The 22,795-nt window shown below is 44.0% G+C and overlaps 1 protein-coding gene across 2 annotated transcripts in view; it reads right to left on the bottom strand.

Annotated features, from left to right (window-relative positions):
* Window positions 1-2,855, bottom strand: part of LOC129829873 (unconventional myosin-X-like) — a 48,836-nt gene extending 45,981 nt beyond the window's left edge. Inside the window, exon 1 of one of the 2 annotated variants that reach the window (XM_055891873.1) lies at window positions 2,156-2,855. In XM_055891873.1, coding sequence (XP_055747848.1) covers window positions 2,156-2,290 — 135 coding nt within the window. In that variant the 5' untranslated portion in view covers window positions 2,291-2,855. The remainder of the gene's footprint in view (window positions 1-2,155) is intronic. The other variant, XM_055891864.1, reaches the window with a different exon arrangement.
* Window positions 2,856-22,795: the final 19,940 nt, after the last annotated feature.

Here is a 22,795-nt window from a genome sequence, read left to right as displayed (position 1 = left end):
CTCAAGACCATTTTCATTAAAAACGTATCTCCCTCCAGTTTCTAAAACATACGTGTGGAACAGCTGGCAGACAGAACGGATGACAGGAATGGATATAGACTATCACTCATAACATCTTCAGAGGTGAACAGGAGGGGAGAGTGGACTATTCTGCTGGATGGGTGTTTCATGTTCTTGTTGTGGAAGAAGACATGCTTCCCAATAAATAAAATATGACTGAAAGTGTAACATGAAGAAATATTGAATTAGGCCTACAACTAGAGGGCTTGCTAAGCTGCGGTCAGTAATATTGACTTTAACGATGAATTCTAGGTAAAGCTCCTTTTTAATGGACATGTGAGGAGGGTACAGTACGTTGTGTACTAGATTGACGTGAAGAGGTTAGCTCAATACAGGGTAACAATGACCCCTCACAAGTGGGCGGACAACGCTGAACTCTCTGTGCCCGATTAGACGACTGACATTACGGAGAAGACAAGGCCACAGTCTTGTTTGCCATACAGTGGACGGAGGCCACAGGATCGATTCCATTCAACACTGGGCTTTTTGGTTGCATCACACTGTGTGAGATTACTCAATGTTGCCCAGGCTTCAAAGAACAGGCCAAACACAGGGATCAACATGCATTCTGTCTGTCTGCATGCCCTGTATCCATGACAGTGGAACTGTATTTTATTGTGATGGAGGGAGCAGGTCACATGAATGACCTGACATCCTGGGAAATGAATCAGTCAGGTCAGCATGATGGTAGTGGTACCACTTCAAAACTGTAAATATGGGCTCTGTGACAAAGCTGAACTAACACAACCTCTAGTCTCGGCCTACCTTTGTGCACATAGGCCTGCTCATTCCTGCCTATGTCTGCATGTTACCATGTGTATCAATCTTGGATATGATTCTAAAGTGGAATATGGTTCTTTTTTTGCATGGATATACCTTGCCACGGCCAACTCCGCTTCATTTTCCTGCTGCTGAACCCATAGCCAGCAGTGAGTGTATTCATGAGGTGGTGTTCAGGGCAAAATCAGGAAGGTGGGTAACTAGGGTGACAAGGAGTCGTGTAGCCAGCCATACCTCTCTGTGGTGAGGAATGAAATGGATTCATCAACTTATAGCTGCCACTTGTGTGTTGCCCTTCACAGCAAACTGCACTGTGATTTATGCTGGCTATGTAGGTTATGCTTAGTTATAACATATGTGACTCACTGGTCACCATAACAACACCCACCCGTAGCACGCGCTCCAGCAGGTATATCTCACTGGCTATCCCCAAAGCCAACACCACCTTTGGCCGCCTTTTCTTCCAGTTCTCTGCTGCCAATAACTGGAACGAATTGCAAAAATCGCTGAAGTTGGAGACTTGTATCTCCCTCACTAACTTTAAGCATCAGCTATCTGAGCATCTCACCGATCGCTGCAGCTGTACACAGCCCATCTGTAAATAGCCCAACCAACTACCTCATCCGCATATTGTTTTTCTAAACTTTTTTTGCTCTTTTGCACACCAGTATTTCTACTTGCACATCATCATCTGCACATCTATCACTCCAGTGTTAATTTGCTAAATTGTACTTACTTCGCTACTATGGTCTATTTATTGCCTTACCTCCTTACTCCATTTGCACACACTGTATATAGATTATTCTATTGTTATTGACTGTACTTTGTTTATCCCATGTGTAACTCTGTGTTGTTGTTTTTTGTCGCACTGCTTTGCTTTATCTTGGCCAGGTCGCAGTTGTACATGAGAACTTGTTCTCAACTGGCCTACCTGGTTATATAAAGGTGAAATTTAAAAAAAGTAAAAAGTTAACTATGTTATAACATGTACATGTGTCATAGTAAGCAATCAGATTCAAATACAATTTCTACTTTGTGTACTCTCAAACGTGTTCCATACAGGTTAAATGCTTGATTACTTTTTATAAACATGTAGCGTCAGCCTTTATGGTGTCTCCCTATGTAGCAAAATCCCACCTGACTGACATATTGGCTGTTATTTGTAGTCACGAAGATGAGAATAATACATAGGCTGTGCATAGATGCGTATGACAAGTCTTAACAACGCCGTATAACTGCATCATAGGGGAGGAGGGGGCAGACAAATCACATTAACATGGTAATACTAATAATGCATGCAGATAAGGTTACTTACACGTCCGTTGCAAGTCAGATCCTCCTTGTTGCGCAACTCAAAAGATTCTTCCTCCTCTTTCTCCCCATAGTCCCTTCCGAGCAAATTGAAACCCTGCCTGCAGCACAGAAACCAACAAAATCCTTGCACAGGCATTCAAATCGGGTAAAGTCAGGTGTTTTCGACGATTCTTGTCGTAAAGTCAACATTCAACGTCTGGCCTCTGGGGGTACGCGTGTACGTCTCACAGTACGTAACTAAATCCAGAGTCGCGTGAGGATAACATCCAAGTTGAACAGCTTCTCTCCATAGACTTCCAGGGGGAATATGACAAACAGACACATACGCCAAGAAATCTGTCCAACACTAGCCTATAGAAGAAACATAGAAACTATCGAAGAGTTCAACCTGGTGAAAATTAGTCTGAAAGTTGTGTCAAATATGTCCTTCCAAAAGTCTAGTTGTTGCCTTGTTCCGAGACTTTGCTCGTATCTGAAGTCGTTGCGCAAGTTATCACAAGCTAACTAAAATACCAATGTATCTACTTTCAAGCCTAAATACCACTACTGGCTGTCAAAACCATGAATATTGTAAATAAACGCCGTCTAAAGAAATCAATATGAGGAGCGAAATTCGTGTTGCCTGCTGCTATTCACATACTACAGTGTAGTAGCTTAACTAAAGGGTAGGCAGGCGATTATGACTTACTTGACTTGAGTTTGAACAAAAGCGTGCCAGAGATCAGCCAGCCTTGAATGGGCGGTTCGAGCCGTCCCCTCATGTCGAATACGAAATGTAACTGGCTGGACTATAACAGGCCCAGAAAGGGCACGCCTATCTTACACGCCCCCTCTTCCAACAGACTATTGCGTCACATGCCTCTTTGATGACCTACGACTTTAGCATCCTTGCCCATCATTCTTGAGAAAAAAAGTTTTCTTACCACGTCTACTTCATGTTTGTGTGAAGGCTACTGTAAATACTGTGTTGGTAGGCCTAAGCCAGTACCTTTGTAATTGTGTATTTTCATGCTGTTTTTTTTCTGGTTGATTTAGCATGTGTGTTGTGCATGCTAGTGTGTGAGTGTGTGTGCATGCCTAATGGTGATGTTAATACAGGTATTTGCCCTCGGAAACACAAGAAATGCCTCAATAGGAAGCAGATGGACTCTGTCCCTTTATTCTCTATTCCAGTAAACTCCCTTCAATGACTTCACGGGCAGTTGTGGTGATCACTGATCACTAATAGAGAGAGCTCTCCTTCCCAAATTTTGTTAGAAGAGATAAGCCTGTCTGTGACTTTGTTTGGGTTTGTACTACAAGGAAGCATTTTTCTCTACTTGTGATATCAGATTGAACTCATGAGTGTATTACTTGGTGGTTGGAACTTCTTAATCATGACTACCAGATTTGATCCGATTATATCTAGATGTGTTTTTAGCCAATATAAATTTGGCAAATGATACTTGTTGTTTTGTTCCAGAGTGAATATTGATCAGTAATTACCATATAATATAGCTGCGACACTAGACTAATATACTAGACTAGTGTATGAAATTTGCTTTGAGAGCAATTCAGGAGAACTAGAAAACAACCAACACCTCCAAACTTCTATCCACATTCCCCTGACTTACATAGGCCTACAACCTCTTAAAAGGGTCCACACGCACACGGTCGTGAAGAAGGCGCGACATTGCCTCTTCCCCCTCAGGAGGTTGAAAATATTTGGCATGGGACCTCAAATCCTCAAAAAGAGCATCTTGACTGGCTGCATAATTGCTTGGTATGGCAACTGCACCGTCCTCGATCGCATGGTGCTACAGAGGGTGGTATGGAGAGCCGGGTACATCACTCCCTGCCATTCAGGACCTCTATATCAGGCGGTGTGAATGAAAGGAAAATTGTTAAAGACCCCAGCCACGCAAGCCATAGACTGTTCTCTCTGCTTCCGCACAGCAAGCGGTTCCCGAGAAACAATTCTAACACCAACAGGCTCTTGAACAGCTTCTATCCCCAAGCTATAAGACTGCAAAATAGCTAACAAAATGGCTACACAGACTTTCTGCATTGACTCTTTTATTTTTATTTTTGCACAGACTCTATGCACACTCACAGGACTTTACACACCCACACCCACTCACACTGAGACACACAAACACACACACACATTCATACTAACTCTACACACACTCACATACAATCATTAAATATGCTGCTGCTACTCTGTTCATCATATGTCCTGATGCCTAGTCACCTTACCCCTATAAATATCTACCTCCATGCACACTGTAAATATGGTATTGGCACTGACCCTGTTTTTAAATACTGACCCTGGAACTGACCCTGTATATAGCTACTGACCCTGAAACTGACCCTGTATATAGCTACTGATCCTGGAACTGACCCTGTAAATAGCTACTGACCCTGGAACTGACCCTGTATATAACTACTGACCCTGGAACTGACCATGTATATAGCTACTGACCCTGGGACTGACCCTGTATATAGCTACTGACCCTGGGACTGACCCTGTATATAGCTACTGACCCTGGAACTGACCCTGTATATAGCTACTGACCCTGGAACTGACCCTGTATATAGCTACTGACCCTGGAACTGACCCTGTATATAGCTACTGACCCTGTATATAGTTACTGACCCTGGAACTGACCCTGTCTATAGCTACTGACCCTGGAACTGACTCTGTCTATAGCTACTGACCCTGGAACTGACCCTGTATATAACTACTGACCCTGGAACTGACCCTGTATATAGCTACAGACCCTGGAACTGACCCTGTCTATAGCTACAGACCCTGGAACTGACCCTGTCTATAGCTACTGACCCTGGAACTGACCCTGTATATAGCTACTGCCCCTGGAACTGACTCTGTCTATAGCTACTGACCCTGGAACTGACTCTGTATATAGCTACTGACCCTGGAACTGACTTCGTCTATAGCTACTGACCCTGGAACTGACTCTGTCTATAGCTACTGACCCTGGAACTGACTCTGTATATAGCTACTGACCCTGGAACTGACTCTGTCTATAGCTACTGACCCTGGAATTGACTCTGTCTATAGCTACTGACCCTGGAATTGACTCTGTCTATAGCTACTGCCCCTGGAACTGACTCTGTCTATAGCTACTGACCGTGGAACTGATTCTGTATATAGCTTACTTACTTGTTCGTGTTCTTCTTATTTCTATTTGTCATGTATTTTTGTCCTACTTTACTTCAATCGATAGTGCTATATTGATATATTGATATTGATTGCTGCGTTGTTGGGAAAGAGGTTGTAAGAAAGGCATTTCACTGTATTTGTGTCAATAAAACTCTCTCTACACTACAACACTCCACTGCTGTCCAACCCAAACTCTAACTCTTATACTGTCCTTCTGACGCCCCCAAACACACACACACGCACACGCACACACACACATACGCACACACGCACACACATACACACGCACACACACACACATACGCACACATGCACACACACACTCCCCAATCCCCCCCACCTTCCCCTCTTCCACTTTGCTGAGCACTCTGTAAAGGTGCCGTGGTAGAAGGCAGAGTGACTGGTGCTAAATCCAGACACGTGATATCTCTCTAGACCCCTTGGCGCTCACTCTCATTTCTCCCTTAATATCCCTTCATTTCCCCTGCTCTGCTTGGAGCAAACTCCCCCGTGCATTCATGCTCAGCCGGCCTTAACTCATTCTTGACTGTAGGGACATTCATTAGGGATCGCTGTGTGCTGCAGACGTGCCGCTCTTGGCTCAATCCCTTTAGCATTTCTATACGCACGCACGCACGCACGCACGCACGCACGCACACACACACACACACACACACACACACACACTACTGTCTCCCCCATGCTCTGTGAACCCCCCACCTCTTCTGTACCCCATAGTGCTGTGAGGGATGAACAGCACAGCAGCTCAATAAAAGCTTTTGGATGTCACTGTTCTGCCGAGTGCCAGCTCCACGATGCACAGTGTCATGTACAATAAGCTCTCTGCCTGCCTCCCTCCCTCAGCCCCGCAGGCCACCCCCAGCCCCAACATTATGATGGGGAGAGGAGAGGAGCTGCTCACTGTTTTACAACTACTGTACCATGACACAGTCAGAGCGAGAGAGTGGGAGGTGGCCTGAGGTGCGGGCGTGAAGTTTTTGTTTTGTTTATAGTGAGTATGTATGCGAGTGTATGGATGTGTTTTTCTCTGAGAATGGAGAGTTTCCCCAGCAGCTCTCCTCAGTAATTCTTCCCTTGTCTTGAGTGAACGGCCCTCCCCTCTATCTGTATCCATTCTCAGTTCTCTCTCTCTCTCTCTCTCTCTCTCTCTCTCTCTCTCTCTCTCTCTCTCTCTCTCTCTCTCTCTCTCTCTCTCTCTCTCTCTCTCTCTCTCTCTCTCCCTCTCTCTCTCTCTCTCTCTCTCTCTCTGGGCCAGATCCTCCCCCATCTCCCAAAACAATACCCCAGAGGCCCAGCTCCCACAGACCTGCAGTAACATATGTTTTATTTTTAGAGCTCGCTCAGCCCACGCCAACGCAATAAAACTGGAAAAAAGAAAGGCCTCTCCCTCCATACGGTTTCTGAGAGTTGAAGTTTCACAGAAGGGAATGGCTGTTATTATGATTACCGTCATAGATCAAGAGAATTCATAGTCAAAGTGTCAGATTAGTTTTTCTTTGTTTGCTGAAGGAAGGAGCACCCAAAATGTTCAATATTCCTCTTTCTCTGTTTGCATCACTGTGCGCCAACACAAAGCGATTGATCCCATTCATTTACAGTCTCTTTCCAAACTGTCTTACTCTCACCCAGCCCCCTTCTTTCTTTCTCTCGCTTCCCCCATCTCTCCCCTTCCCCCTTCTGTCTTCCTCTCCCCCTGCTCTCCTCCTTCAGGCCCCCCTCTCTCCTGCCTCCCAGTTTCCCTCAGTTGAGATATGATGCTCCATTAACGCATGCACACACCCACTCACTCAGGCAGGCTAACCTGATACGGGGGGGGGGGGGGGGGGGGGGGGGGGGGGGCTCTGTGATGATGGGGTGGGGGTCCTGCTTGGTTGGTATGTATGAGATCGGGATAGACTCTGTTATCCCTGGAAAAAGACCATAGGTGTGTAGGAGAGATTGCTCTAGTATTTGTAGTCATTTTTGGGGAGGAGGTCCACACAGGGAGGCAGACGGGGTAGGGGTTGTCTTCTGAAGCCATAAGCATGTCTCTTCCTCTTGGTTCCACTCCCTCTCCCGCCCACTCACTAACTCTCTCTCTCTCCTGGTTGGGTATTAATCAAATATCTCCCCCAAGCATTTCTGTTGGCTGATCCCACCCACTTCCTGTCTTCCTACCTCTCCGCTCCTCTCTTCTCCTCTCCACGGCCGCCCCCAGCCCGTTTGTTGACATTGGTGGTTTGGTGTTTCCAAGGGAGACGTTTTATAGAATAGACCCAAGTCACACATGTCAGGCTGATGGGAGACAGAGCAGAGCAGGCCCTGTTGTTCACAGTCTCTCTGTGCACCATCCAGTTACATGTGGGATTACTGCACACGTCTTATGGGGGTGTACTTGACTGATTATTAACATCAACGTTTCCGTGAAGCTTTAAAAGTCAGTGTTAGTGGACCCTACGGTCTTGTCAGGGATTGGAGCGGTTGATAGGTTAGGATTGGAGAGGGGTAGGCCTACTTATTTATTGGTGCAAAATTGTGGTATTTACTTAAAGGTGCAGAAGTTGAATAAAGTTGGATCCATCTCGATTTTCAACAGCAAACAATACATGGCCAATAACTGAAGCGACGACTGGTCGACGCTGTGAAAGGAGGGAGGGGGGTTCCTTTGGAAGGAGATCTGTCTTTGAAGAGTTGGCTACAACCATCATCTTACAGACTCAGTCCCAGTGTTCAAAGGTCAGGGGTCATCTCATTCCTCTGAAATAGGGTTTAGACTATCTACTTTACCCTATTGACCTCTCAACCCAGTCTCCTACAGGATTTCCTGAGTCCCCACTGGGTCAAGCATTGAACTTAACCCCCCATCTCGTCTCTCCACCCCTCACCCTACTGCTGTTAGGTATGGTGGAGGTTTACGCTGAGGCTACAGTTAGTTGGTGAATAGAGGTGTGTTGCGCTATTGCCCCATATGTATTGGATAGTGGATAGTGGAGCCCTTTAACTACAGTACCTGACCGGAAGAACCCTCTGAGGAATATCCTGCTGTATATATATATATATATGTAACCTTTATTTAACTAGGCAAGTCAGTTAAGAACAAATTCTTATTTAGAATGACGGCCTACACCGGCCAAACCCGGAAGATGCTGGGCAAATTGCGTGCTGCCCTATGGGACTCCCAATCACGGCCGGTTGTGATACAGCCTGGATTTGAACCAAGGTGTCTGTAGTGACGCCTCAAGCACTGAGATGTAGTGCCTTAGACCGCTGCGCCACCCAATACTATGTGACAGAAAGGCCATGTAATGGGAAAAAAGAGAATTAAAGGAATGACGATGTGGACTGTGAGTGTAATCAGTGTATGTTGTGTGTGTGTGCATGTGCATGTGTAATGCATGCTTGTGCGTGTGTGTGTTTACAGCAGGTCTCCCTGGTCAGCCTGAGGGGTCATGTTAACTAGCAGTGGAGGATCATGGGGTTTTGAACCGTCGCCACGGGCCCATCTGTTCCCAGAGAGAGAGGGAGCCTGTGGCGGAGCAGAGGGACCAGTGTCAGAAGGGGAAATATTCCCAGTTTAAACTTCTGACCCCCTCGCCCAAGTTAACCCACAACCCCTCTCTGGCTCCAGTACAGTATTAATACCCCTAGCACTACCATCCTGTTACACTGAGCACACCTGCCTGTCACACCAGTACACCCCTCAATCTGGACTGGAAGAGACTTTGTGTTATACTGTGTTACCGGTACACTGCTAGCGTTGTGTCGAGAGATGGGAGTTTACTGCGTGAGGAATGTTTTGCTTTAAAGAGCCTCTTCTGTTTAAGCAGGCCACTGTGGTGTATGTCCACAGGAGGACAGGAGCTGAACTGACTGGCTGTGTGCGTATTGACTGAGCATACACAAACTAACCAAGCGTTTTGCTACCTCATCCTCTGGACAATAAAACAAGGGACAGTTTAGAATTTACAATAGAAATCTCTGGCCCCACCCTCCGCCCCTTCAGTCAGAGTAGGGAACGTTTAATACTTTTCCCTGGGTTCTGTTGAACTCTTTTAGGAGTCTGGAGACATTGATTTATCTCCTTTTAAACGATATTCTCCTGAAAAATAAAAAAGCTAATCTGAGTTTACAAAACATGTTATCTTTCTCTGAGCTGAGTTACAGTAGGTGTATACAGTGCTGTAAGTATTTCGGATTAAGTATAAGGTTATACCAAGGACACCGAAGACGTGCGTGCCCTCAATAGAATTACATAACAGGACTTTACACCATTACCCCCCGTTACTCATAGATAGATGAATATTCCATAGGCACTAATTCCTCAACTGACCAAAAAATGAAAACAAGACAAGAAACAAAAGCTTAAGCTCCCTTATCATCGACTTTAATCTTTAAACCAAACAACAGGCAGGAAAGAACTTCACAGCCTTGAGAGAAAACGAGGGAGAAAAAACAGGGAGATAATAGATAGGAGATAGGAAAGGAGGGATAACGGGATAGGACAGATGCTGGGCTTGCGATGAAGAGGTAGAAGACAAAACAAGGAAAAAGCCAAACAAACAGTGAGGAGAGACAGAGGCCAGAAGCCCTCATATTGCCTGGTATTCTCACATTAAAGGGAAAAGGCTGGAGAGATAAGGCTTGATGGAATGCACACTGCGCAGTTCAATACAGTTACACTCCGTCTATTCTGTCCTCGGGCAAGGCTCACTGCTCGAAAGCCAAAACAGCGTTTCAAATTGTTTTTTGGAGTTAGTGTGCGTGCATTGCCACTCTTCCGTGCATGGTGGAGATTGGAGAGGTAGGAGGCAGTAAAACGGAGGTTTGTTGAGAATCGAGGGAGGGTAAAAGGCTCAGTGTTTGGGAGAGAGGAGAGAGGGTAACTTATTGAGAGTTAAGGGACTGGGCAGATGGCCAGGGTCCTTGAACTATTTTTGGCTCTTCGACTGTGTGCTCAGTACTCAGAAAACAGAATGTGTGGTACTTTGCCAAAATAAAACTCTGGACCGACCTGTGTGTGTGTGTGTGTGTGTGTGTGTGTGTGTGTGTGTGTGTGTGTGTGTGTGTGTGTGTGTGTGTGTGTGTGTGTGTGTGTGTGTGTGTGTGTGTGTGTGTTTGTGTGTGTGCATGTGCATGTGTGTGTGAGCATGCATATGTGTGTGTGAGTGTACTGTAAGTGTGTGCGCGACTGTGTGTGTGTGTGTGTGTGTGTGTGTGTGTGTGTTCGTGTCTGCATGTATACACGCTGGGGGAATGTGTTGACTGGCAGTCACAACAGGGCGTTGCTGAATGATGGACATGTCAGAAACATTGGCAGATTCAGTGGAAACCCTTTGCCATGCGCGACTAATACGATGCCTGTGTATCTGTAGTTGGTTTTGCCCTAGTTTCCTGTGTTTAGATATCAGCCTTGAGAAGGGCTCTTAGCAATACAAGCAGAATAATTATTGAATATGGGGAAAAAAGTGGCCACTGCTGTACCTCGAACTTAGCAAAGAACCTTCACAGAGGACCTAAGCAAACTTCTGCTCCTTTGATTTGGCTCTGCCTGTGGGAGTGTTTAGCTCAATGTAAGGCAGTAAGGTTGAAAAGCACATCAGCATGTCTTCCATGTATATACTGTAAGTGTGTGTGTGTGTGTGTGTGTGTGTGTGTGTGTGTGTGTGTGTGTGTGTGTGTGTGTGTGTGTGTGTTTGTGTGTGTGTGTGTGTGTGTGTGTGTGTGTGTGTGTGTGTGTGTGTGTGTGTGTGTGTGTGTGTGTGTGTGTGTGTGTGTGTGTGTTGTCTCAGGTTCTGCTGAGGCCCAGATCAAGACTGTTGCTAGGCGCTGTGACCTCCAAAAGCAACAGTTTCCTGGGCGGAGGGTGAACCCTGCTATGTGCGGGGCAGTATTTCATTACTACACCCTCCTCCAAACACACCACATACCACCGCCGTCTCCTTCAGGAACCGCTCATGGGTTAATTCTGTAAACGCTAGGAGCAACATCCATCTCTTAACGTCCCCACCAATCAATGCTGATGGCCTTATTTTTCTTTGGCTGACCAGAAGAGTCAGAATGGCCACCATTCACTGTGAGGTCTCTCTCTCTCTCTCTCATCATGCAGGAACACAGACTGCTGTGTCAGACATTTAACACAGGCTCAATGTGGGTTTGACCTCCAAACAACTGGTGCAACACAAGTCTGCTTGGATTAAAGAAACATCACATGATTACTTTCCATTTAAAATCATATTATGCCACTAGTCTGCCAGCCCTGCTAGGCCTGAGAGAGGAAAAGCAGCCAATCCAGAGAAACACTCCCCCTCCCCCCACACACACACCCGTGTGCTCTGGGCTGAGTGGGGGCCATCTGCAGCGCTGAGAGGACAGGCCGTACTGCCAGAGGTACTTTACTGGAGCTCAGCTCTCCGCTCCAAGGAAAAGGAATCAGGGAATCAGCACTGGCCCAGGGTGAAGGACTGTAGGACTGTCTGGCCAACTCTGTGTGTGTGTGTGTGTGTGTGTGTGTGTGTGTGTGTGTGTGTGTGTGTGTGTGTGTGTGTGTGTGTGTGTGTGTGTGTGTGTGTGTGTGTGTGTGTGTGTGTGTGTGTGTGTGTGTGTGTGTGTGTGTGTGTGTGTGTGTGTGTGTGTGTGTGTGTGTGTGTGTGTGTGTGCGTGAGTGAGTGAGTGTGTCTAGAGTGGTTTGAGGGGGTTGGTGCAGGAGATTCCAAGTAAATATGTTTGGTGAACCCCTGGATCACCTCAAGCCTTTCTGCTTTGAGTCTCATTACAGTTTTTTAACAATGACTTTGGCACTAATTTCAGAACCTTGATGTCATTTTTCTAAACTCTAGACACAAAACTCACAACCGATGATAAAAATGCACATTTTTCAAAACTTTTTCCAATATCTTGGATACAATACACATAAAGCTAAGATCATTTGTTCAATGAACTAAAATCACCTGTTCAAAATGACACAACTTAACATCAAAGTATTACCATTTCAAAATGCAATTCACACTGTTGCATTACTCTTAATGCATAGCTTTATGGAAACTATATTCCATGTTTAGATCATGAAAGTTTCAGGATAACGAGATCCATTGACACCAATTACTGTGGAACATGAACTTTTTGGACTACATTATTGGACTACATTATTTATGGATGTAATATTTCATCATCATTCTTTATCAGACATTGTTTCTATGGTCCCATGTAGCACTTTTCCAGACCATGTTTTCAGATTTGACATTACTGTACACTCACTTTATTAGGTACACCTATCTAGTACTGGGTAAGACCCCCTTTTTCCTCCACAACAGCCTGAATTATTCACGGTGTTGTACGTTAAGAGATGCCATTCTGTACACCACTGTTTTAAATAGCTGTTATTTCAGCATTTGTGGCCTTTCTGCTAGCTTGAATGAGTCTGGACATTCTCCTCTGACCTCTCTCATTAACAAGGTGTTTTTGCCCACAGACATGCTGCTCACTGAATGTGTTTTGTTTATCGTACCATTCTCTGTAAACTCTAGAGACTGTAGTGTGTTAAAATCCCAGGAAGGCAGCTGTTTCTGAGATGCTGGAACCACCATGTGTGGCACCAACAATCAGACCACGGTCAAAGTTGCTTAGATTACGCATCTTGCCCGTTCTAATGTTTGGTCGAACAACAACTTAAGCTCTCTACTCTATATACTCTATATATTGAGTTGCAGGCAGCCACATGATTCACTGTTCGAAGGAGCAGGCTATTTGCGTTAACATGTAGATCAACCTAATAAAGTGGCCGGTTAGTGTATGTGTCACGTTCCTGACCTGGTTTCTGTTATTTTTGTATGTGTTTAGTTGGTCAGGGTGTGAGTTGGGGTGGGCATTCTATGTTTTGTGTTTCTATGTTTAGGTCATTGGAAATTAGCCTTATATGGTTCTCAATCAGAGACAGGTGTTTGACGTTTCCTCTGATTGAGAACCATATAAAGGTAGGCTGTTCACACTGTTTGTTTGTGGGTGGTTGTCTTCCGTGTCTGTGTATGTGCACCACATGGAACTGTTTCGTTTGTTCGTTCGTTTGTGTCGTCTGTACCTGTTCATGCGTTCTTCGTGTATATGTAAGTTCGTTTTGTTCAGGTCTGTTGACTTCGTTTGTTATTTTGTAGTTTGTTGAAGTGTTTTCGTGTCTTCGTCTTTTTCTTTAATAAACGTTATTATGGATTCAACATACGCTGCGCTTTGGTCCAATCCCTATTCCTCCTCTTCGGACGAAGAGGAGGAGGACAACCGTTACAGAACCACCCACCTCACCATGGATCAAGCAGCGTGAGAGGAACCAGCAGCAGCGGCCAAAGAACCAGGACTTGTGGTCTTGGGAGGAAATATTGGACGGAAAGGGACCCTGGGCTCAATCAGGAGAATATCGTATATGTATGCAGGCCCTTGTAATTGCTTTTCCAATACTGCCAACTCGTCAGCGATGATTGATTTCACATTGTGGTACGACTTCCGCCGAAATTGGTTCCTCTCCTTGTTCGGGCGGCGTTTGGCGATCAGCGGTCGACGTCACCGACCTTCAAGCCATCGCCGATACACTTTTCATTTTCCATTGGTTTTGTCTTGTCTTCCATCACACCTGGTTCCAATTCCATCAATTACATGTTGTGTATTTAACACTCTGCCCCCCCCCCCCATGTCCTTGTCCATAATTGTTTCTTGTAGTGCTTGTGCACGGTATGCTGGTGATTACCGGGTTTTGGTTGACCCATTTCATGTATTGTTCTGTTGACAGAGGTTTATGTTGATTAAACTACACCGTTGTAAATCAGTTTTCGCTCTCCTGCGCCAGACTTCTCTGCCGCCAGTACGCACCTCATTACAACGAGTATACAGTGAAATGAGTCGTATCCACGTACAACAATATAGGGATAACATGGAGCCGTCAGGTGATCCAGGTCACAATAGAGGTCAAGCAGTGGGAGGAGGAAGACAAGGAAGACGCAGTAGTCAAAGGAATGGCAGGTGACAAGCACCCCTTCTGAGAGGTGGTCGTGGGCCTCGTTTGAGAGGTGTGGGGGAACGTGGTAGAGGACAAGGCCACGGACCAAGACAGCGGCAGCAACAGCAAAGAGTGTCCAATGAAATCCGAGCAATAGTTGTAGACCATGTTGTAAATCATGACATGACAATGACTGAGGCAGCTACAATGATTCAACCAAACCTCAGAAGATCAACCGTGGCCTCAATCATCAGAACTTTCCGCAATGAGAACCGGTAAGTCTTCAGCATGCACTAAACATTAGGCTACTCTCAATTGTCAAATGACTGTATATTGCATGCCAATGTGTACCACAGAGTAGGTGATGTTACTAAATGTGTTCTTACTGTCATTTTCCCTGCAGGATAAAGAATAGGCCAAATAGGGGAGGCAGAGGAAAAATTGTGACTGACCAACAAGAGCGGGCTGGTCAATTTGGTTCGGGACAGAAATTATATTCGCCTTACAGAAATTCAGCTGCACATCTTGGACAATGACGACATGTTCAACAATGTGGAAGCCATAAGTTTGTCGACTATTGCATGCATGTCGACTATTGCATGCAAAAGGCACCAGGTATCTCTAAAACAGCTAAACCGTGTGCCTTTTGAAAGAAATACAGATAGAGTGAAGCAACTGAGGACTGAGTATGTTCAGGTATGTTCAGTTTCAAGATGCCTGTTGTGAAAAATTCCCCCAAAATTCTGCATCATTGTAATCAGTAATTCTCTTTCCAAAATGTATTTTTAGAGGGTGATGGAGCTGGATGCTGATGAAAACCATCACAAATTTCTCTTTTTGGATGAGGCAGGCTTCAACCTGGCCAAGTCAATGAGGAGAGATCGAAATTTCAGTGGCCAGCGGGCAACCATCCAAGTACCTGGACAACGTGGGGCCAACATCACCATGCTATTTTGGGAAGATGGTGTGGTGGGACGTAGACCTCGTATTGGATCATATAATGCAGCTCTCCTTGTAACCTTCCATGATGAGCGAAATCCGTTCTTTGGAGCTGATGGCGTGACTTATGTAATTGTGTGGGATAAGGCCAGGTTCCACCATGCTCAAACGGTGCAAGCATAGTTTCAGGCCCATCCACAATTTACCACCCTGTACTTACCCCCATACTCTCCTTTCCATAACCAGATTGAGGAATTTTTCTCCACATGGAGGTGGAAGGTATATGATAGGCGCCCTCACGAACAAGCCACCCTTCTCCAGGCCATGGATGACGCATGCAATGACATCACGGTAGACCAGTGTCAGGCCTGGATTCGCCATGCCCAAAGATTCTTCCCAAGATGTTTGGCTAATGAAAACATCCATTGTAATGTGGATGAGAACCTGTGGCCAAATCCACAAGACAAGGTTGATGGAAATTTAGAAGTACAGTAATCAATTCTTTGTTTTGCTTTTTACAGTAAGCCAGGTGAGGAACACTGCAGTTCACATTTGACTGTCGTTTTTTCTTTTTTGTAGCTAATTATTTTTGCTTGACTCAAAGAAGCCTATGTTGTGATTTTATTGTATTTCATCAATACATTTCAGATTTTCTTCAATGATTCCACTGTGTCTGTAGTATTCTCTCTACTAGTCCTTTTACAGTGATGTATTTACGTGTAGTACCACAATGAAACATATATCACATATTTTGTACTACAATATCTAATGATTGTATGAACAACTACACAGTGAAACTATCGGTATCTTGTGTGTGGGTAATCTAAATGAATGTTCCTATGGTATGTCATGATAATTGAGTTATTTGAACCAATGAATCTGCAAATGCAAGGTTTCTTTAAAGATATGAATGCACAATGCAATGTTTTGAACATTGGACAGCCTGTGTTACAAGTGATGACCATTTTGAGTTGTGTGTCTAGAGTTTTGAAAAATGACTACAAGGTTCTGAAATTAGTGCCAAAGTGATTGTAAAAAACTGTAGTAACTTTGAGGATGAACACACAGTGTTAGTGAGACCAAACCAAGTGAATCACAGGGTTTCCCACCTCATTGTGTCTGTTATCTAAGATCTTGTTCCACAGGCACAAGGTGTCCTTTGTGGACAAACTCCACTGGAAACAGTCTCGTACTGTATACTCAGACTCACTGTTTGTGTTGTGCTAAGTTGAATTCCCATCACTCAAACCAGTCCTTTCTCACATTCGGTCACCTGATCCCATCTGTTTTCCTTTACCCTCTCGTCCCAGCTGCAATTGTCAAGTGCTACAGTCAGCAATCAACATCAAACAAAAAGAGAAGACAGGGCAACTAAAAGAGAAGACAGTGGGCAAACAAACTGGCAGACAGACTAAACATGTATGGCTTGTCTGGCGTGTGGGGAAATATAGGACTAGGCAGGGGGAAGTGTGCATGAGTCTGTGTGTGTGTGTGTGTGTGCGCGCAAACGTGCATGTGTGTGGGATTGGCAGCAAACAGTGGGAACAAAAGAGCCTCAGCTCTTGCTCCAGTAGGGCACAGCTGTTGGTATTTAAACTCAGTGCAGGTGCTGCCGTCTTTGTGAAGCTACCAGTGCATGTCTCCATCGTCTCCTTGTGTTTGAGTGTTTGTTGGAGATGTGTGTGTGAACGGTTAATATTGAGCTAAAGAAATAAATGTAACATGCAGAAGACTTTCAGCTTTGCGAACACATTTGGAAATGAACAGAGCGCGTGTGTGTGTGTGTGTGTGTGTGTGTGTGTGTGTGTGTGTGTGTGTGTGCGTGTGCGTGTGCGCACGTGCTGGTGTGTAAGAGAAAGATGATGAAGTGGTCCTTCATTAGCAGCGTGTTGGTGGAGGCCCAGTGACACCCAGACAGTGTTCACACTCCCCAGTCACGTGACCTGAGTGAACCTCACCATGCTGCTGTCATGGCACTTCAACATAGTAAAGTGGAATGTGATGATAGAGCAGTGAATACTGGCCAAGACTTATTATAACCCTACCTCTACTGCTCTGGCAAAAGACAAAAAAGGATTAGTTCCTCTCAGTGCCATTGGGGAAACTTTACTTAGGGGGAAGTTATTTCATGTAAGAGGAACTTCACAAAGCATTTTCAGGAAGTTGCTGGATATGCACTTGTGAGATATCTGTTGCATTGTACACACTTCATGAACTTTAAAGAAAACTATTACAAAAGCATTTTTAAGATGGCTGGGAAATCACTCTTTTAAGCGTGTTTGCTTGCTTATTTTGTTTGTCTATGTCCATTCTAAGTCCTGAGTGTTGGAGCGGGCTCTGCTCATTGTAGCAGCTGTCCAGGAGGCACCTGTTGAGCTAACAGTGTGGCTGGACCAGGAGGGGGGCTGACACCAGATGGGATCCCAGTCTGGATGCCCCCTGCTGGGCATGCTCTCAGCTGGGACTGAGTCATCCTGGTGGAGGTCACACAGGTGGATGGACAACAGACCACCCGTGTGTGGGGTCCTCGTGGCTCCCATGGGTGGGGGCTGGAGAAATGCCTGTCTACAAAAAGCACCCAGCTATCATGAGTAGTACACTTCAACATCATAAAGAGAGACATTCCGTTTTCTCTGACACACACACACACACACACACACACACACACACACACACACACACACACACACACACACACACACACACACACACACACACACACACACACACACACACACACACACACACACACACACACACACACACACACACACACAGACACACACACACACACACACACACACATACACAGGTCCTCTTCAATGTACTATAACTTCATTGTTTGCTTGTCACACAGTATACACATATAAAGGAAGAACGTGCTCATCATACCACGTTTTTCCTTCCATCCATCTTCATGACATCTAGCACTCATCCATGATCAGTGAAACTATCTCTAGGGAACATTTGGGTGTGCGTCAGGACTTGTCTGCATCCCCAGTTGTGTATTGTGTATGTTTTTGTGTGTGTTTTTGGTATTTTATTAGGATCCCCATTAGCTGTTGCGATAGCAGCAGCTACTATTCCTGGGGTCCACCCGAGGCCTACATTTATGATTGACATAATACAGAACATTAATAATCAAACATTTATGATTTACATTTGGATATATGACATTTGCATTCAGTAGCATCTACTGTAGGCTATCAGTTAGACATACATATCAGTACATACATATCAGTACAATACATATCAGTACATACATATCAGTACAGTATATATCAGTACAATACATATCAGTACATACATATCAGTACATACATATCAGTACAATACATATCAGTACAATACATATCAGTACAATACATACCAGTACATACATATCAGTACAATACATACCAGTACAATTCATATCAGTACAATACATACCAGTACATACATATCAGTACAATACATACCAGTACAATTCATATCAGTACAATACATATCAGTACATACATATCAGTACATACATATCAGTACAATACATACCAGTACAATTCATATCAGTACAATACATACCAGTACATACATATCAGTACATACATATCAGTACAATACATACCAGTACAATTCATATCAGTACAATACATACCAGTACATACATATCAGTACAATACATGTCAGTACAATACATGTCAGTACAATACATACCAGTACATACATATCAGTACAATACATATAAGTACATACATATCAGTACAGTACACATCCGTACATATATATATCAGTACAATACATACCAGTACAATACATATCAGTACAATACATATCAGTACAATACATACCAGTACAATACATACCAGTACATATATATCAGTACAATACATACCAGTACAATACATATCAGTACAATACATATCAGTACAATACATATCAGTACAATACATACCAGTACATATATATCAGTACAATACATACCAGTACAATACATATTAGTACATAACACAGGAGGTTGGTGGCATCTTAATTGGGGAGGATGGGCACGGAGTAATGGCTGGAGTGGAATCAGTGGAAAGTTATCAACAACATCAAACACATGGTTTCCATGTGCTTGATGCCATTACATTCGCTCTGTTCCAGCCATTATTATGAGCCGTCCTCCCCTCAACAGCCTCCACTGGTACATACATATCAGTACATACACACAAAATATTTAGGTAAAACAGGCGAGAGGTGCTGTGAGGTGTTGCTTTATCTGTTTTTTAAAGCCAGGTTTTCTGTTCACTTGATTTGGGAGCTGTGAAAAGAAATGTATGGTGGGGTAAGTGTGTGTGTCAACACATTAATGTTTCCTATAAAAACAAGAAGCGAAACTTACGAGAGAGACTGGCATGCATAGTATTGGGTCAGCTACAGTTTTTCTAGGTTCTTCTTTGCAGCACCGGACCGTGTGTGTGTGTGTGTGTGTGTGTGTGTGTGTGTGTGTGTGTGTGTGTGTGTGTGTGTGTGTGTGTGTGTGTGTGTGTGTGTGTGTGTACACAGATTGTGTCCCTTGCCTTGTACAATGGCACCCCTATGGAAAATACACACTCTCCAATGGGGGCTGGCCAAAGATTCCCTGTGGGAAAGGAGACATAGTGTGTGTGTGTGTGTCTGTGTGTGTGTGTGTGTGTGTGTGTGTGTGTGTGTGTGTGTGTGTGTGTGTGTGTGTGTGTGTGTGTGTGTGTGTGTGTGTGTGTGTGTGTGTGTGTGTGTGTGTGTGTGAGAGAGAGAGAGATAGAGAGAGGACGAGAGAGAGAGAGAGAGAGATAGAGAGAGAGAGAGAGAGAGAGAGAGAGAGAGAGAGAGAGAGAGAGAGAGAGAGAGAGAGAGAGAGAGAGAGAGAGAGGGAGAGAGAGAGAGAGAGAATGAGTGAGAAAACTGCTAAACAATAAAAATGATCATTTTAGGAATATGTAATACTTATGAGAAAGGTCATTTGGGATTTTGAAGTAGCATATTGACCCAGTAGCTATTTGCACATTATTCATCCAGTGTGTTCAGTTTTCATACATTTCCTAGTGTCAGTAAAAAGGCACATTTTCGAGGGGGAGAATAAAGTCTAGTGATGAATAGACAAGGTGAGATGTGGACAGCAGCAGTCACAGCCTGCGTCCTTCAGGGACTGAGCTTTAACATTGAGCCTCAGGTGACATCTGGTGGTCAGTTGATGAATAACACAAGAATGTAACGAATCCTAGACTGACATTATTTCCAACACATAATATTTTCAACTCATTAATGCTATACACACAAATGAATACAAATAAATACATTGATCAAGTAAATTGTAGTCAATTTCAGTAGGCAGAATCATTGCCTTCAAAACGTATTTTGGAATGTTGATTGTTTCATATGATGTCCTTGGAGCAACATTAAGTTATGATGTCTGTGGGACATTTAGGTATGATGTCTGTGGAACATTTAGTTATGATGTCTGTGGAACATTTAGTTATGATGTCTGTGGGACATTTAGGTATGATGTCTGTGGGACATTTAGGTATGATGTCTGTGGGACATTTAGTTATGATGTCTGTGGGACATTTAGGTATGATGTCTGTGGAACATTTAGTTATGATGTCTGTGGGACATTTAGGTATGATGTCTGTGGGACATTTAGGTATGATGTCTGTGGGACATTTAGTTATGATGTCTGTGGGACATTTAGGTATGATGTCTGTGGGACATGTTGTTATGATGTCTGTGGGGCATTTAGGTATGATGTCTGTGGGACATTTAGGTATGATGTCTGTGGGACATTTAGGTATGATGTCTGTGGGACATGTTGTTATGATGTCTGTGGGGCATTTATGTATGATGTCTGTGGGACATTTAGTTATGATGTCTGTGGGACATTTAGGTATGATGTCTGTGGGGCATTTAGGTATGATGTCTGTGGGACATTTAGGTATGATGTCTGTGGGACATTTAGTTATGATGTCTGTGGGACATTTAGGTATGATGTCTGTGGGACATTTAGGTATGATGTCTGTGGGACATTTAGTTATGATGTCTGTGGGACATTTAGGTATGATGTCTGTGGGACATGTTGTTATGATGTCTGTGGGGCATTTAGGTATGATGTCTCTGGGACATTTAGGTATGATGTCTGTGGGACATTTAGGTATGATGTCTGTGGGACATGTTGTTATGATGTCTGTGGGGCATTTATGTATGATGTCTGTGGGACATTTAGTTATGATGTCTGTGGGACATTTAGGTATGATGTCTGTGGGGCATTTAGGTATGATGTCTGTGGGACATTTAGGTATGATGTCTGTGGAACATTTAGTTATGATGTCTGTGGGACATTTAGGTATGATGTCTGTGGGACATTTAGGTATGATGTCTGTGGGACATTTAGTTATGATGTCTGTGGGACATTTAGGTATGATGTCTGTGGGACACGTTGTTATGATGTCTGTGGGACATTTATGTATGATGTCTGTTGGACATTTAGGTATGATGTCTGTGGGACATTTAGTTATGATGTCTGTGGGACATTTAGGTATGATGTCTGTGGGACATTTAGTTATGATGTCTGTGGGACATTTAGTTATGATGTCTGTGGGACATTTAGTTATGATGTCTGTGGGACATTTAGGTATGATGTCTGTGGGATATTTAGTTATGATGTCTGTGGGACATTTAGGTATGATGTCTGTGGGACATTTACATATGATGTCTGTGGGACATTTAGGTATGATGTCTGTGGGACATTTAGTTATGATGTCTGTGGGACATGTAGGTATGATATCTGTGGGACATGTTGTTATGATGTCTGTGGGGCATTTAGGTATGATGTCTGTGGGACATGTTGTTATGATGTCTGTGGGACATTTAGTTATGATGTCTGTGGGACATGTTGTTATGATGTCTGTGGGGCATTTAGGTGCGATGAAGCTCTATGAAACGGTTTGTTAAGCTGTTGATCCATTACTTTCAATAACTATTAAGGCCTGTCATGTAACATAGACTAGAGTGTAAAGTCCCGATGGTATAATTAATATCCACTGGGCCAGTCATAGACCAGTATACTACACTGAACAAAAATATAAATGCAACATATAAAGTGTTGGTCCTACGTTTCATGAACTGAAATAAAAGACCCATATGTTCAAAAAACGTATTTGTCTCAAATTTTGGGCACAAATTTGTTTACATCCCATTTCGTGAGCATTTCTCCTTTGCTAAAATAATCCATCCACCTGACAGGTGTGGCATATCAAGAAGCTGATTAAACATCATGGTCATTACACAAGTACACCTTGTGCTGGGGACAATAAAATACCACTCTGAAATGTGCAGTTTTATCACACAACACCATGCCACAGATGTCTCAAGTTTTGAGGGAGTGTGCCATTGGTATGGTGAAAGCAGGAATGTCCACCAGAGCTGTTGCCAGATAATTTAATGTTAATTTCTCTACCATAAGCCGCCGTCGTTTTAGAGAATTTGGCAGTACGTCCAACCGGCCTCACAACCACAGACAATGTGTATGGCGTCGTTTGGTCGAGCGGTTTGCTGATATCAAC

This window comes from Salvelinus fontinalis, chromosome 2 (assembly GCF_029448725.1).
Source record: "Salvelinus fontinalis isolate EN_2023a chromosome 2, ASM2944872v1, whole genome shotgun sequence".
Taxonomy (NCBI): domain Eukaryota; kingdom Metazoa; phylum Chordata; class Actinopteri; order Salmoniformes; family Salmonidae; genus Salvelinus; species Salvelinus fontinalis.
The sequence above is the reverse complement of the archived record's forward strand: the minus strand, read 5'-3'. Positions and strand labels throughout refer to the sequence as shown.